General features: G+C 36.0%; 4 protein-coding genes, 1 long non-coding RNA gene and 1 other non-coding gene across 6 annotated transcripts; 3 read left to right on the forward strand and 3 right to left on the reverse strand.

Moving 5' to 3' along the window:
* The first annotated feature begins 1,649 nt into the window (after positions 1-1,649).
* Positions 1,650-2,138, forward strand: LOC135796017 (uncharacterized). The gene is made up of 2 exons (XR_010549214.1): positions 1,650-1,921; positions 1,982-2,138. It is a non-coding gene; the product is annotated as an uncharacterized lncRNA (long non-coding RNA).
* Positions 2,139-2,391: 253 nt separating this feature from the next.
* LOC135795453 (larval cuticle protein LCP-30-like) lies at positions 2,392-5,793 on the reverse strand. Its single transcript, XM_065307139.1, has 5 exons — positions 5,749-5,793; positions 5,070-5,129; positions 3,274-3,589; positions 2,934-3,207; positions 2,392-2,831 (listed from the first exon to the last, which is right to left on the reverse strand). The coding sequence occupies exons 1-5, from the start codon at positions 5,791-5,793 to the stop codon at positions 2,573-2,575; spliced, it is 954 nt and encodes a 317-aa protein (XP_065163211.1). The 3' UTR covers positions 2,392-2,572.
* On the forward strand, positions 5,427-7,576 carry LOC135795865 (meiosis-specific with OB domain-containing protein-like). Its single transcript, XM_065307659.1, has 6 exons — positions 5,427-6,092; positions 6,139-6,372; positions 6,441-6,818; positions 6,882-7,050; positions 7,117-7,306; positions 7,364-7,576. Exons 1-6 carry the CDS (start codon positions 5,855-5,857, stop codon positions 7,529-7,531), a joined length of 1,377 nt encoding a protein of 458 aa, XP_065163731.1. The 5' UTR covers positions 5,427-5,854; the 3' UTR covers positions 7,532-7,576.
* A 543-nt stretch (positions 7,577-8,119) lies between these two features.
* Wdr59 (WD repeat domain 59) lies at positions 8,120-11,002 on the reverse strand. The gene is made up of 4 exons (XM_065307658.1): positions 10,435-11,002; positions 10,232-10,370; positions 8,466-10,165; positions 8,120-8,405 (listed from the first exon to the last, which is right to left on the reverse strand). Exons 1-4 carry the CDS (start codon positions 10,557-10,559, stop codon positions 8,273-8,275), a joined length of 2,097 nt encoding a protein of 698 aa, XP_065163730.1. The 5' UTR covers positions 10,560-11,002; the 3' UTR covers positions 8,120-8,272.
* A 1,261-nt stretch (positions 11,003-12,263) lies between these two features.
* LOC135795817 (CBP80/20-dependent translation initiation factor) lies at positions 12,264-14,740 on the reverse strand. The gene is made up of 2 exons (XM_065307610.1): positions 14,094-14,740; positions 12,264-13,825 (listed from the first exon to the last, which is right to left on the reverse strand). The coding sequence occupies exon 2, from the start codon at positions 13,808-13,810 to the stop codon at positions 12,479-12,481; it is 1,332 nt and encodes a 443-aa protein (XP_065163682.1). The 5' UTR covers positions 13,811-13,825; positions 14,094-14,740; the 3' UTR covers positions 12,264-12,478.
* A 618-nt stretch (positions 14,741-15,358) lies between these two features.
* On the forward strand, positions 15,359-15,477 carry LOC135796775 (5S ribosomal RNA). The gene has a single exon (XR_010549399.1). It is a non-coding gene; the product is annotated as a 5S ribosomal RNA (ribosomal RNA).
* Positions 15,478-17,645: the final 2,168 nt, after the last annotated feature.

Here is a 17,645-nt window from a genome sequence, read left to right on the forward strand (position 1 = left end):
AATTACAGTAAATAAAAAGGTAACACAAATTGCAAAATATAATTATATATAATGTTTTTTTTTAAATATTTATTTAAAATAATAAAAAATTAACTTTATATAATTAACTAGCTGACCCGGCAAACTTTGTTCCGCCTCGCTATGCTCTTGTGATTGAGAAGCACAAAGTCGAGTCATACTAACACGGCGCTTTTCACGTGCAATTTTTTGTTCTTCTTCAGTCCTTTCATTCGCAATCCTTTGAATCCTAGTTGCATTACGGTTTTGTCGGATAAGATTTGATCGTTTTGGTCGCTGCATGTTGAGTGAGGAAGCTACGAAGCATCGCACGAAGAAGAGACGGAGAAAACTCGTTTAGTATCATCCAAGGAAGTTTTCACTTCAAAAAGTATTAAAAAAAGTATCCTACACTTACTAAGTCTTATTCAAACCAACACATCAACAGGGCAATTTCAACCAACACGTACACACCCACGCACGTATATGCTTAGGGAGAAGCTACGAATCGCACAAAGAGGAGAGGGAGATAACAGAAAACATTATATTTGTGTGTTCTTTTTCTCCCGTAGGCTAAACCATATAAGCGAATATGTTTGTTTCCTTTCAGTGTCGTTTAGTGTTCTCTAAAGAAGTTTTCACTTCAAAAAGTATCCTAGTAACCTTCTCCAAACAAAAACAACAACCGGTCGACTTCAACCCACACGTACACACATACACACGTCTATGCTTAGGGGGGAAGCTACGAAGCATCGCACAAAGAGGAGACGGAGATAATAGAAAACTTTGTATTTGCGTTCTCTTGTTCTCCCGCAAGATAATCCATATTCTCTTTTTAGTGTCGTTTAGTGCCCTTTTAGAAAAGTTTTCATTACCTTCTCCTGGCCCTAAGCTACCTCTCCACCAATTTTTAGCTAAATTGGATTAGCGGTTCTTTAGTTATAATGGAGTTAACTAACACGAATTTCTTTTATATATATAGATAAGTAGAAATTTAGTTTGATAGGAAATATATCGATTCCTCTATATACCACTATACCTCTATAATTAAACATTTACAAATTTTATGTTTATCATTTTTTCTTTATTTCTTCTGTATTTTATAAGTTTACAATTGAATATAATAAATATTAATGCTTCAACAAACACATTCGATTAAGTCTATTTAAAAATCGTAGCTGCCCTTAAGAAGAACATTGTATTTAGGGTCAGTAGTGCCACCTCGTCCTCCGTAATGGCGCTCGTACTCGCCGGCAACACCCACACGTCCACGCTTGTCTTGAGTCTGGAAGAAATTGTAAGTTCCGGAAGCTTTGAAGTCTGTACCAGCACCGCGAGTATTCTCAGCGTTTACTTGGAAGTTACTGCCTGATGGTTTGTGAAGATATTCAGCGCCTTGTCCAGTTGTCAGAGGACCTTTGGGAGCAAAATCACGTCCACCATATGCATTCGCAGAGAATTGGTGTTTATCGTTGTCGACAAAGGTGTATTTCTGACCAAGTCCAACGTGCTGGTTGCCAATATCATATGTGGTTTCACGTTGAGGATTTGCAGATCTAATAAATCACATTATTAGTACACTTTGAATTTAATTCCAAAATATATTTAATTTACTGTAAAAACAACAGTAAGGCTTTTAATTACCTAAAGAGTATAAATTGCTTTACTAAAGCTAGTCCAGCGTCAAATCACGAACATTATTCCCAACGAACAAACACCAATATTTCAAGGCCGTTTATTATAACATTAAAGTTTAAACACGTATCAGCAATGCACCATTTAAACATTTATTTTCTGGTTATTGCAATTTTTGCACTTAGTCACATTAAATCCCAACCAATTTTTGAAGATCGCAATAATAACTTATATCATTTAGTTCTCTCCGATGATATAATATAATACAAATTGGCCACAGATATATCAGGTTAATCTCAAACTTAAACGAAATGATGTTTATGTTTATTGTAAGTATTTCTGTTTTTAGATCACCCAATCCACATCACGACGCAGATCATGAAACAGGCAGAAAACACGTTAGCTTCGGGCAATCACATATAATACTTTCGTTGACAACGATCGACATAAATTCACTGCCAACGCATATGCAAACCGCAATTATGCCCCAAAAGGACCTTTAACAACCGGTCAAGGCGCTGAATATCTCCATAAACCTTCTGGAAGTAATTTCCAAATAAACTCAGAAAACACTCGCGGTGCAGGCACAGATTTCAAAGCATCTGGAACTTACAACTTCTTCCAGACACAAGACAAACGGGGTCATTTAGGAGTTGCCGGTGAAGACGAACGACTGGAGGTCCTCAAGGTGCTTCAGATCCTAAATATAGTGTAGTTCTAAAAGGAAGCTACGATATTTAAACTAAGCAAGATTATAAGTTATGTTTGCAAAAATGTATATGTATTTGTGTTATTGTGATAGGATTTATACAATTTTTAAGCATTTAAATAAAATGATTACATAGGATTTACAATTTACAATTCTAATGATAATAATGATAAATAATGATTAATATGCCAATTTATGGTAGTTAATAACAATATATAATTGTATAGTAGTTTAGAATTTTCCATGTGGTCCTCCACCTCGCTGGTAGTTCAAACTTTTAAGAATTTCATCAGGAATCGGAGGCGGCGTAGGCAAATGATTGCCTTGAGCGACGAATCCGTTTTCATCAGCTGTGTACATTATACTATAAACTTTATTATCCGGCCCGGTATATTTAAAAAAGCCTTTGGCACGCATTGCTTCCAAATCACTTCCTTTATTTGCAATTTTGCCGGTTTCTTCTGCTTGTATTCCATTTTCAGTTTCAAAACTAAAAATTAACATAAATAAGTAACAAAATATTTCTAGGAATTGGTTTATATTACTCCCAATGATATCCATCTGGTGCAACATCGCCATTTTGTTTAATTATTAGTAGTATTTAGTAGGGAAACGAATAGCTGAATGTGTAGTTTTTGGATTAAAGACTGTTCCAGCAGGAATATCACCGAAAAAGTTAGACTGGTGATTTGCAGAATGGCTTGTTAATGGCTTCCTGAAAAATTCTACGTCCTTGATTCCTTGGAGAGGTTTTCGGTGTAAAATTCTAGTGGTAGGAGCAATTGTAGAACTTAAAAACTGATCATCTTCATAACTCGGTGAAGATGACGCAAATTTTCCCGAAGATTTTTTGTTACCAAAATTATCTAAATAATAAATAATAGTATTTATTTAATGTTTGGAGATAAAGACTAATAACTAAGTTAATTTACCTTCAAATTCTCTTAATTGATTATTTGGCCTAACAAAATTATTTTGCGCAAACTTTGATTTAGATCCAGATACAAAATTTCCAGCAAAATTGCCATCACTTCGAAATTTATTTAAATTTCCTTTTGCTCGGTAAAATCCTGGTCCTTTTTCGTGTTTATATTGTCCACTATTATCAACAATATATTGACCAGAATTATCATGCACATATTGTCCATCTTCTCCATCGGGACCAGGATATTTCCCAGGATGATATTGTCCATCATCTTCATCGTTCAACGATTGACAATATCCTCCAATCCAGAATATAGATAAACACTAAAATAAATAAAAATAAAAAACATACAAATGCATAAAAAATATAGTTTTACGTTTGTAGTTTTAAATGACTAAATACAATCAAAATATGTATCAGTAAAAGAACAAAAGTGAGATGCAATTTAATTGTTAAACTGGTTTATACACATACTGTCTGTTTTGAAATTTTCACATCATTTTCATTTAAAACGCCTAATTTTCATAAAATTCCGCTTGATAAATATAATAAGTAATATTTAGCTAAAATATAAACAATATAAATTTTGTTAATGTATTACTTATTATCAAATATCTAAATCTTTAGACACCAAGTAGGGAGAAACATTTAAAGATTAAAGATTACGAGATTACATTTTCCTCACGTGTTCCATTTCATGTACAATTTTGGCATTTTAGCATTACTTATGTAATCGTAAAACAATTTGAGCATAGCTTAAGTTAGTTCAAATTGCCAATATTTGAACTTTTGAGTGGGTGTCATAAAATTTATTGTATACTATTCACCTTTTCACAGCATAAAAATTCGTTCAACTATTGTTAAAGCGATGCGCTGTGCATAATATAATAAATAATTAAAACTCTAAGAAACACATTCATTTGTGATGAGTCATTGTTCAATACACTTGCAGCTACTGTTTCACCTCCGTGATCGGCCACTGATAACAATCGGTGTTTGTTTTTTTTTGTGCTCGTTTTTAATTCTGATCGCTCAGCCGATCAAACTCTCGATCGAGAACCACAACTTGCGTAACCAAATTGTTTCCTGTCGTTTTTACAATTCCACTAATCTTGCACAGTTAAGAAAACTTGAAAATTGAGTTATTAAACAATGAAAAATAAAAAGACCATCAAAGTTTTAACACAAAGCATAAATTTATATATTATTATGAATTTCGACATTTGCAAACCTTTCTAAAAGGAAAGATTCACATTTTATTATTAAGACATTTGCATATTTTAGCTTGTTAACACTTTTACTTTCCTTAAAAGAAAAATAAACACGACAAATCAAATTTACAATCTATTCATCTATTCAACATGAGTTAAGTCATGAACATGTCAACTCTAACCCCGGCCATTGCTCAGCGAAGATGAAAATGCACAAAATCTGGGCTCGTCCAACAGTCTGACCCATTTACGCCATACGTCTAGATGTATAAGTGTATCGGTGTAGGTGTGTATTATTCATTTGTGTTTTTCTTGATTGGATAAGAACAGAGCAAGCACGAGAAGCTCCCAATAAGAAGTTACATTTGCAAGCCCACAAGGCCGCATAATTAAAATTCATAAACGTAATTGAACGGTGCTAGAGTCTGTGTGCTTTTACTTCTGAATTTATGAACCATGGATACTTGTATTGATTTGTCTGTTGATATTGGCTTATACTCTGCTAGTTGAAGTACATCTTTTTGCCCTTCTTAAGCAAATAAATAAAATACTGTATTTAGAATCAACTAGTAATAACAGTATAGATACATGCCTGAGCTTGGACCTGGTTGAACCTCAGCCATGGAAATGCTTTGTGCAGAGTGTGCTTGTTCTATTTCCCTTTCACAATCGGCTACTGCTTCCAATCTTTGTTTTTAACTGCTAATGTTCGTGTTGTTTCATTCCCTGCTGGTCTTCATTTCATATGGTGAAATGCACCAGTAACCTTTATTTGTGAGAATGTGACGTCACAGCGATCACGTGACAAGGTATTGGCGTTTTGGAACGAAATTTGAAACGCAATTTTAAAAACATGATTTTTAGGCTTTAAAGGTATTTAAAAAAATATATGTATATTTAGGACCATATTAGGTACATATGCACGATTTAAAACACTTTCCCAAAAATAGTCAACATCCCTATTGCATTAGCGAGCGAATGGATCGGACTATAGATCCGATATCGCGACATAAAACAACTTCAAACAAGAGAACCAGCATTGTTTGGATTTTGCAAAGATGCAAAGACAGCGTGTAAGTTCAGCTACCTGTGATTCCTGCAACAGGCTATTAACCAAATTCATGAACCATGCTTCAAAAGTAATATTAATTAATGTAAAATTAGAAACAATAAATTCCATATATATTTCAATATATGAATTGCTTTAAAACAACAAAAACATTCATTTTTAGCCAACATTTCTTAACTTTATTTTAATGTATGCAACTTACATAACATCTAGAAACACTTTCGGGGTTAGAACATGGTACCGCCATATTGTTTTTCATACTCACTTGTTATACTTTTGGTGTTTTCTTTAAATTGAAATACAATACAATGGCAAATACATCTACTGCATTAAATCGTACATCGATTAAAAACCTCGAAGTTGATTTACCGAATGTAATGCTAATTGCATTACTCATCGGTAAGCAGCCGCATCGCTGTTTCAAACCTCTTGACTACGGCAAGGCACCAGTATCCACTGAAGAACGCGCTGTTTGGAATTTTACGGTACGAGATAGTCCACGCGACTATATCAATGTTACTTTTTGGGGTAAACCTGATACAATCAGTCAGTTGGACAACGTTAACCTAATTTGAACCTGATTTGGTTAAAGTTGAAATAACTTGTCCTCGGATAAGCCTTCGTAAGGCAACCAACGTCGGTGAACAATTTTGTCCTGTGGTAACCAGTCCTTTTCATCTAACTATCAATGAAGACACTGGTAATGCACAAAAAGTTCGTGGATATTCTATTCCAGCACTGATGCGACTGCTGAATTTGCCGACAAAACCTATGTTTAATTATACTACAATTGATTATATTTTCAAAAATATCCACCAGATAAACGGTAGTAATTCAGCATAACCCATATATTAATCTGTTTGTCATAATAATTTCATATTTCACTATTTTCAGGTCTTTTGTTTGATTTGTTAGTGGCAGTACGTCAAGTAGGTGAAGTGCGCTTTGTTTCAACTAAAAATGGTATGCAACAATTGCGCAAAGTGATTGTATTTGACAGTACTAACCCGGCAATGGCTATAACTTTCTGGAACTCTGACGATACAACAAGGGCAAACATGTGGAAGCCGAGAGAAACAATTTTGTTCATCACAGATTGTAAAGTGCAATACGACACCTTTTCCAACAGTGCAATTGGTACTCCATCAATGAAAACTATTATCACCGAGAATCCGGAAGGAAAAGAAGGCAATATCTTGAAAAACTATGCAATGAACGCGCATTTGCACAGTTCCGCAGTTATGGATCAATTGCTTGGAGTTATGCCAGAACGTAAGATAACACAATACACAATGTCGTTTTAGTTACACTATGTATTAAAATCTTTTAATATAGCGGCTTTTATCAAAACGATAATGAATATACGTGAAATTCAACTCAAATTGAACCAAATTAGTAAGACAAAGTCAGTTAGAGTAGAAGAGAATCAATTTGCTGTCATTTTATACGCATACGTGACCAAACTAGACATTGATGGTCTCTCAAGAATATTCAGTACTCGTTGGTAAGTTTATGCAATTAAATCTTTCTATACCTATTGCGCGCGGAGTAATTAATTAAATTATTATAGTTCCCTTTGCAAAAGTATGACCAATCAGTTAGAAGAATGTCAAAATCCAATTTGCTTGTCCAATACATCTAACCAAGTGATGGATCTTGACAAAATCTTTGATTTACGCATTGAAGTATCGGATAGAACCGGTACATTAACGCAATGTCGATTGAGTGGACAAAACGCAGAAACTGTATTTAATTGCAGTGTAAGTATAAACGCAAATATATAAAAATAAATTATTTCAACGTTTATACATATTTAGCCTTCTGAATTTTCTTCAATGTCGGATGAAGAAAAATGGAGAATCAAGTGGAAATACCTAATGGAATTCTGTGAATTGCGTTTGGTTATCTTGTTAAAAAATGATAGACCAATGATAACAGTTTTGACCTGTACACGAGCGGATGTGAGCGTTCACGGGGTAAATTAATTCTTTTTAATTCAAAATCATTTAAAAATAAATAACTACATTTAATATTCGACTATTACAAATACCCTGTTTTGTAAATAAATAAAAATAAATTCGTCTTTAGAAAATGAAACATAAATGTTCATAATTCAAAATAGTGACTACTCTTTGTGGAACATATCAGCCGTTTGCAGTAAACATTTGCATCCGCATCCTGATGGGCAAACGTTCTGGGTGGCAAACCATTGTTGTAGGTGTTTTGTATGTCCGCCATGACCGCATACAAGACAACAGTTTGCGCTACCTCGTACGGACACGTGACAAATCACGCAGTTCAACGAAATGCGATTACAATTGCCACATCCACATTGTATTGATGGACGTAAACAATGTTGGCAATCAGCTAGGAACACTACACCGCGTGGGGCATCAGTTTGTGTACACATAAACTTTAGTACTTCAGCCCGATTATACAATAAACCCCAGCGATGTAGAGTCTCCGCATACGCCATCTTGTAGTATTCGTAACGTGAGGACGTGTCGGATTTAATGCGTTGCTCTTGATACTGTTCGATTTTCAGATTATCCAAGCTATTCGAACGCTAATTTGTTACCTTGCGCCACCGTTTCCCAGGAATTAATTGCTATCATATGAAAAATAGAAAAAACAAATGAAATGATAGAAGATGCGTTGAAATATCAAGGCCAATAAAACACCTTATACACAATATTAAATTTTCATGAAATATGAGTTGAATCAAGTCAACATACCGGTGTAGGATTTAGTAACGTCTTCAGTGATTGTTTTCGTGCGGTTTGTTCGTGATCTTTGCCGAAAATACAAGACAACATAGCGGCCATTTGAATGTCGTTTTGTGATGCATAATGTTCAATTCTGCAATTCATAAAAATTAACATCATAACTCAGCCAGGTATACATACATATTGTACTTACAAAGATTGCATTAATTGTGTTCCAAGCGGATTCGTACTCATGTCCTCTTCGGCCTGCTGTGGACTAGCTGCCAACTCAGCTAAAGTCCAAGCTTGCACCAAATCTCTCCTTCCAACCTTCGCAGCCACATTCGCATTATATTTACAAATCGTACCTACATCGCCATCCATAATATATTGCCTGGCAAGCATTTTATTAAGCAGAAACAATGACGAAGTATCATAAACCACCACCATAGCCTTAAAACTTCTTGAATTTACTTTCGTTCGCGGTCTTTGCTTCTGATAGTAAAATAACGAAACGGAAAGTTGATCATTCGGTCTCTTCGAACCGATCATACTTCCCAAAGCAGACAAAGCCCTCGGCGTGGTACTGTCAACTTTTGTCGATAATCTTCTCGTCTGTGGCCGACCGAAACAAACTAGAGTACTGACCGAACAGAACTTAGCACCTGACGTCCTTGGAAATGGAATATAGGCATCGTTGTAGGAACCAAAAATATTTGGCGACTCTAAATATGGAGTGTAGATCTTTGTAGCATCCTGTGGTAATTGTTCAAGGAAGCTGACCAGTTGTCTGAGGCATGGTTCAAGACAAGTCCGATTTTTCAATACGCGTTGCTGCGCAATGTGTGTCAGAGCTTGGCTCAAATCGCTCGAAGCTTTCTCATCAATGCTAGATCCCTGAATTACTTGAAAGTTCGGTGGTACGTGATTGGGGTAAGCATTCGGAAAGGTAACTTGAAGATTAACCAAATAGTTACTCGTCTTAGCACGTACAGTGCAAGTTCTTTTGATAACATCCATTTTGATCAAGTCTAAATTTGGAATTTGAACGTTCATCAAAGAAAACTCCTGTTGTAATGCATGTAGTTTAGTATTTGTGGCATATTTTGTAGTGGCTTCAACTCCTTCAACAATATCTTCGCTCACGACGTCTTTGGACGGTAGTTCAGGTTCATAACCGCATAATTTTTGAAGATATGGTTCAATACGCCAGACTAGTAAACTCTGATCCTTCGACCAAGTCACTAATTGATAATCAGAGTCGCCATCCCTCTTCTTACGCCACTCGAATTCTAACACTACGTCTCTATGTCCCATAAATGTGTGCACTGGAGCGGTGCGATTCGTAGTGTTCCACATTAATAGACTATTCTCGCCTCTTCGTAGTTGGGGTACTACTACTGTTACCAAGCCAGTACCAAATGGAGTATACCTCGCTCGCCAAACAGGTGCGCTCGTGTTTAAAATGTACTCAGGCTTCTTGGGTGAGCTAATATCAAAGAACTTTACAGTATTATCTTGACTAGACGTTGTTAACTGAGTTTCCACATGCGGATTCCAATCTAATCCATAAATTTTAGCCAGATGTGCAGAGATATAAAGAACCGGAGCGGTACCCTTACGTCGATCCCATAATTTGATATCACCATCATGTGCTGTGGCAAGGAGATAGGGATTTTTGTAGTTCCAACGAACTTGTGAGGCTTCCGCAATCGCCGATAGACTAGTTGTAGGACGACGTGAGTCTCTCAGATCCCAAATGTGAATAAAGGTGTCAACGGAACATGAGGCAAGTAGATTTGGATCAGTATGATGCCAATTTAAGTCAGTGATGACTCTAGTGTGTGCTTTTAGTGAGTGGGTTTGTGTAAGTTCACCCAAACGCCATGTTAAAACTTCTAGTCTTTGATTACACTGAAAAATATTAATTTTAATAAATAAAAAAGAAACAGAAAGGAAATATATATGTTTTTAACTTACTGAAATAACACAAAGCTCACTATTGTGTTCAGTATGATTCCACTCTGCAGATCCTACATCATATTTACTTTGTCTTGGAAATTTCTTCAAGTTATCAGTGTCAGTGTCATCTAAATTCCTAATAGCAATGTACCTCCTCCTGCAAAATATTAACACAAATCAGTAATAATAATATCCTAGAACACACTACTAGTGCAACTTACCCTGCTAGTAAGACATAGGTACCGGTATTATTTAAGGCCATAGCATTGGCCTGTAAGTCTCTGTGCTCCATGGCAATAAAAAAGTCAGTATTCCATCGAACAGACATTGTATCTAGTAATCTCATTTAATTATTTACTAACATGAAGTTGAAGCACATTTCAAACAGCGCTTTGGGTCATTTTAAATTCCTGGCCTTTAAAAAATGCAAACACATCCTTTTCAGGATATATTGATAAAAGTCAAGTCAATATTATAAAAACAAATCATCTAACCTCATCGCAAAAATCGAACAAGAGTGGCGAACAAACGAACATGACCTTCAGTTGGACAGCTTTGTGAAAACTATGCATAGATGACTCTGTGTACACGGAATTCAACTAAATTTCTTCATCGTAGTTTATCGTTATCGTATAGTGAAGCATGTTTTAGTTGTGAAGCGTCTTCAATAACTCACTCTGCGTTGTGTGTCGATTCCGCGATTCAGTGGAATTCTTTCAACCTTCTTATGGATCAGCCAGGACACGATTAAGGTAAGATTTGTGATTGTCAGATAAACTGAGTAAATAAACACGATCCAATAAATGCAAACTTGAAATACGGAATGGAATATTTTTGTCATGGCAACACTTAAGTATTCTACAAAGTAATACATACTTATTGCATTTTTGTAATAAATTCCATTGAAAACAATGAAACAGGCTGTTTTTAAAATTGAACCGTATTGAAATATTTTTATTTTTTTGTATTTCATTATTACGTTTGCTAATGTGTCTATTAGGTATATGGATATAAACTAGAGTAATTGTTTCGAGCTACATAGAATTGACTCTATAATACGCCACATAGTGTTCATATTTCATTCACTGAGGCTTAAATTTGAACTTAAATCATACAGATATCAGTTTTATTGAAATCATTTTAAAGAAGTTTCACATCAAAAGTCAATGTTTGTAAAGTTTTTACGTGTCGTTACAAGTATTTCAGTCTAATTCATTGTATATTTGTTATGTTTTATATAAGTTTAAACGCTAGGATTAAAAGTGCGTGTATTGTAATTATTTCGAAATACTATCATTCATTTCGTTAGGTTGTTGATACGTGCCGCGTGATTTTATCCGTGACCTTGTGAACTTCTTGCGCACCCGCTAGATGGCGCTAGGACAGTACTTATTTGCATTTAATTCTTGTTTGTTGGTGGTAGTGGAGTTGGTTGCGATAAAGCATGCGATTTATCTAGCGCGACTCGTGTCCGTGCAAGTTCATGAGATATATGCAACAATAAATTTAACTGGGTAATGAGGTTTTATAATAATACCGTTGGAACAGTATTCCGCAAATTGAAGAAATTTGCTACGGTTGCTGCTAATACTAAAGAAAACATCATAATATTTTGCAAATTAGTTAAAACTTAAATAATTAAAACAAATAATAAAATAATATGTTTTATTCACATTACGTGTAAACGTGTTTGTTTACATTTGTCCAATCTCGTGTTATTAATACTGCCTCATACCACTCGACCGTCTCGCGGACACTTTCGGTTGCGTCTTGTGAGGTGAGAAGTAAAACCACCGCTGTATTGCAATCTCGCGCAGCACATACTAAGAATCTTATCTCGGAATGTCATTCGTGCTTGCATTATTTTTTGGTGTCGAGTTACCCAATTTTAACGAAATTTTTAAAGCTGACAAGGCAATTAGGTACAAAATTACGGAAATCCGAAAATTTTACATGCAAATAATGTATAGAACTCAAACTAAAATATTTTGACGCGCTATAGTTGTGATCTATTCTGAACTTAAATCAGCGGTGCAACAAATTGTAATAGTTATGATTATTATACATTTATTTTAAAATATAATCACGTTATAAATACAAAATCCGAAATAGTTGCCACTAATTCATCGAAGGGACTACAAATAAATTACAGTCCAAAACGTTAAACATTAATAAATTAAGTAATAAATATCGATATTCGTCAAGTTATCGTGTCGTAGTTATCGTCGAATCATCCTCATCCTATCAGTGCGCCATTTTCTGTAATTATTTTGCTCTGGGGTAGTAATACAGCACCGATGAACCAGGCAATTGCCACTTTGACGCGTGTAACTCAATCAACTGCAGCAAGGTTCTACGCACAGCAGGACTTCCTGCGCTGGCTAAGAAACCATCTCTGACACTTGCCATCAAAGTGTCCAATTGCAAAGGAAGTTCATTTTCAAGATCCCTTCCTATAGACGTAAGAACAAAGAAGAGACATTCAGTCTCTGCCAAACATTTAATCGGCAAACTAACGCACGCCATGCAACACTTTCCCAAAACTGAGAGTAGTACCATATCAGGTTGCAATGCCTCAAACTGCGACTTCATCTGGTGTCTCTTCAACTGTCCACACATTTCAGTAAGGAACCACATGAAAGCAGTAAAGCGTGTCCCATCACCGGCTTTTTGTCCTCGTAATATCTTATCGCGTTCTTGATACCATTGCTGACAAGTGTTAATCAAGGATTCCAGAAAGGTTTGGTTACGTTCCGCGTCAATAATGCGAATACATAATTTAGCACCTGCTTCTGAGTATTTTATTCCCTCAACAACACGTTCTAGAATAAGCTTCACCAAATCCATCAAGGTTCTTGATTGTAGGGCATTGGGATCTTCCAAAGCAAGTTTTAAGTTAGTGCGATCCTCTTCAGAAAAGGAGCCAAGATCAATTTCTTCGTTGTTGAAACATTTGATACGATTGGGTTGGGTTTCAATCATACTTTTAGAGCGTTTCAAGCCCATAGATGCATTAAAACCTTGTGGATTTTGCGGACTATGACCTCTCGCTTGTGTTGTATATTCAGGAATTTGAAAGTTGACCCTATGTGCATTTGGAACAATAATAGACGTTGCAGAATGCATTAGGGGATTGCTCATCATTCCCGGCATAATTAAAGGCAACTGCCTTAGAGAAGACTTTTGTTGTATAATGTCTCCAGTTAAATTTGGATTATAATTTAGATAGTGCGAGAGATTGCCGCTTGACTTTGATTGTTGTAGTTCATGCGTTTGTTGCATAGTGAATTCTTTGGCATGGACGTTTAACTTTCCGTTTCCATGATTGCCATGGTTCCCATGATGATGTTGTAGAGCAGGTAAGAGGTCGGAGCGTACGTTTGGTGGACGGTAGATCTCCATGGTAGGTTTATTGAGAGCCTTAAGAGATGATATTGTTTGCGAACGGCGCTTATGAAGATTACTCTGCTTCACAAAACTGCGCTCTCGTGATAAAACCCCAGCGTTTGTTAAACTACCATTGCCATGGTTGGCGGTGGTAAAGTCAGTTTTATTACTGCGACGAATCACGTTGGCGTTTTGTTGTAATAGTGACATTTTTACACTCAGTTTCTAAAAATAACCTTATTTAAGCCACAATATAACAATATTTGTTTACTTGCTAACATTGAGGTTAAAACATTGAGTTGAGGTTAAGTTGTATGGACAAATAAAACGTCTACAAGTTCTGTGGCATTCAACAAAGTACACATTTAACTAGATGAAAGAAAAAATACTTTTGTTATTGCAAAACTTCCAACTTGATGAACAGGTGTTAAATTTGCATGATTTGTCATCGCAGATTAGTAGGAAACTCATTATTTCGCAGATGTATACGTACTTTAAATTTCTAGTGCAAAATAATCCCAATATTCGCCACCGAGTTGCTATTATTTTCTGGATAATATAATATTTTCGTCTTTTTCCTGGAATTTATAATTACCACCAGGTAGCCATACAGGCATGCATTTCTTGTCAACTTTCGTGTTATTTGTTATGCGTGCTGTATTAATATCAAGTCAAAGCACACTGTGATGTGCGATGTCGATGTGGTCGAGCGGCAAGCTGATGACGACCACGCAATCACCGCATTTAGAGTTGCAAGGTTCGCTCAGTGAATGACAAACCAAGTCGCACACACGTGAACTCGTTTCGCCTTTTCAACTTGTCTTGGCTTGGTGTGCGTGTGTGAAAAGAATCGAATCGTGCGTAATGCACCAAAACCTACTGATGAAGCATAAGCTGCTTCCTGTTTATACGCAGTTTCGGCGAGCCGCCATTTTGACCATTTTACTTAGGTTGTTGGTCTCTGTGGAGGCTTCAAGTTATTAACTTTGCCAATTAATAGCTTGATTTTAGTTTGTAAGTATTGTATGATTGATTCACTTTCGTTTTGAGTCGGATGAGGGGTTCGGTCGTTTCACGTATTGTTTAATTGGTCGATGTCGCGGCCGACACCGGACGTCGCGCACTGCGTTTGGGATGCGGGATACACGAGATGAGATGAGAGAGAGCGCGCGGCTAATTTTAGGCGTGCTTATTTATAAAACGCATCCAGCAGGAGAGAATTATTACGCCTTTGTGTATAAATACTCTCTAAGTTCATACGATTTTTAATGGTTTTTTTTAACTAATAGTGAAAGAAGAGAAGGCGCTACTCCTCAGAAGAGTGCGTTTTTCGTCAATTATTTTCGTGAATATCGTTACAAATATGCAATGTTTTTAATTCTTTATGAGCATCGTATACAAGTTGAATCTAGGATTTTTTTATGTATTATTAGTGTCCCTTTTAGACAAAATGGTAGAGGATGGTTTACTGCCAGTAAAAACATACTAAATATTATTATCATTAATAAAATTATATTAATAAGAAGAATGGAAATATTTCAGGGTAATTGAATGGGGATTAACGCCTCCGCTCCGTTTGGCATCTGTAGTTTTGCCTGCAGTTGCTGATTGATAGCACCTATGTATAATTTGTGATATTTACTTTATGTATCAAATTTTCTAGTTATTTTAATTTTCATTTGTACAATTAAATATATTTTGCCTTATTTGAATACTCAAATTCCTTTGTAAAATATTTATATCACTACTATACTGATAGGCAACGGCCATACCACGTTGAATATACCGGTTCTCGTCCGATCACCGAAGTCAAGCAACGTCGGGCGCGGGTAGTACTTGGATGGGAGACCGCTTGGGAACTCCGCGTGCAGTTGCCTTTTTAATTTTAACAATGTTTATTGATATTTTGTGGGAATTTATTATAAAATTAATAATATTTTTCATATAATCGCAACCAACTTGGACTAGTCTTGCAAACTCTGATTGTTTTCGTTTTCGGCCCCATTCGGTTATCTTATCTGCAATGTGTCTAAACCAGTTTACTTTCGCAGCGCATCGCGAACATCTAGCCTTCAATCTAGTTTGGTTCGGGCCGGCATTGACTACGCGAGCCTTCCTAGCGGTTTGCAATGTATTTAATTATTAATTAATAAGTTAATATAAAATAGTTAATTGCAAAATATACGATCGTCCATCGCTCACATTTTGGTGTAGTCAGAAATTATTTGTCGCTCCTTTCGGATAGTGCCGTTGACTGACGTGTGTTCTCAAATTTTGTATCACAATTGAAGAATATACCTATCACTAATCGAAAAAAACAATTCATGTATCTATCCTTGGATGTTTGGTGGGACATACTCGTATTGGTGAGTTCTCAATTAAAATTATATTTACGAGCAATGTACTCGTAGGCGTAGACTTTGTATTGTAGAATTGTTTTCGACTTCACCTCTTAGGCTTATCATCTCTCACTACTTAGAGTACTAACCGCATGCCGCTATTGCTGGCAACATTTATACTGCAGCCCCCTGAAGTCAGGCGTTTATTGTCTTAAAGTCGCTCACTTACGATTTTTATTTTTGGGACACCCTTATCTTTGTATTTTTGACATTCGTGTAAAAATGAGCGGTAATTGTGTGAATTTTTTTTCGATTTTTTTGTAACATCTTGTATATTAATTTTCTTTTATATCACGTGGAAGATAATATTTGTTATGTTTGCGAATTTACTCTTCTGAGCTTAGGCGTATATTCTAAATTGTAGTTTTTTTTTGTATCACTCGGTATATTAATTTCCTATGATGACATGTAAAAAGTGCTCAAGGAATATATTTTTTTGTTACTCTTCTTTCCTTTGCTAGTTGTCTGCAAGTGCCAGCGTACGTGTGCTGGTCGTAAGACCTGTTTTAATATGGCGGCATGCATTTTGTTGACTTGTAAAGTCTTGACTCGTGTTCAGGGCACCGTACAAGGGTAGCGGTAGAAGTGACTCGCGTTCAGGGCACCGTATAAAGGTAGCGATAAAAGTGACTCGTGTTCAGGGCAATGTACGAGGGTAGCGGTAGAAATGACTTGCGTTCAGGGCACCGTGTAAAGGTAGCGGTAGAAGTGACTCGTGTTCAGGGCATCGTACGAGGGCAGCAGTAGAAGTGACTCCCATTTAGGGCACCATATGAAGGTAGTGGTAGAAGCGACTCGATTCAGGGCAAACTCCTTTTGCATTTTTTAAAATTTGCCGATGAAAATGGATTATATCTCGCGAACCCTTCACAATATTTTTGTTATTTCTTCTTTATGTGATAAAATCAAAGTCCTTTTTCAAGGTGCACCCTTGAAACCTCGCGAATTTCAGTCCTAACATTCTAAAAATTTAGCATTTTTCAAAACTTACGGTGGAAAACTGGTCATATCTTGCGAACCCTTGGCAATGTTTAAGTTATTTCTTCTTTATATGATAGAGCAAGAATCTTTTTCAAGATGCACCCTTAAAACCTTGCGAATTTCAGTTCCAACTGTCTTATAATGGCCACGAAAGTTTGCTCTTTTTTATCATTTTTCAAAACTTGCGGTGGAAAACTGGTCACATCTCGCGAACCTTTGGCAATATTTTAGTTATTTCTTTTTTTATATGATAAAGCAAGAGTCCTTTTTCAAGTTGCACCCTTAAAACCTTGCGAATTTCAGTCCTATCTGTTTTAAAATGGTCACGAAAGTTTGCTCTTTTCTAACATTTTTCAAAACCTTTGGTGGAAAATTGGTCATATCTCGCGAACCCTTTGTGATATTTTAGTCATTTCTTCTTTAGGTGATACAACGAGAGTCATGTTTTAAGATGCACCCTTGAAACATCGTGAATTTCAGTCCTAACTGCCTTAAAATGGCCGCAAAAATTAGCTTTTTTCTAGAATTTTGCGAAACTTTCGGTGGAAAACTGGTCATATCCCGCGAACCCTTTGCAATATTTTAGTTTTTTTTATATGATAGAGCAAGAGTCCTTTTCACGGGGCACTCTTAAAACCTCGCGAATTTTAGTCCTAACTGTCTCA

The sequence above is a fragment of the Atheta coriaria genome, unplaced genomic scaffold, assembly GCF_025399875.1.
Source record: "Atheta coriaria isolate IRGN ID8LTWV9N9 unplaced genomic scaffold, Caltech_Dcor_3.1 hic_scaffold_7_pilon, whole genome shotgun sequence".
Lineage (NCBI taxonomy): Eukaryota > Metazoa > Arthropoda > Insecta > Coleoptera > Staphylinidae > Dalotia > Dalotia coriaria.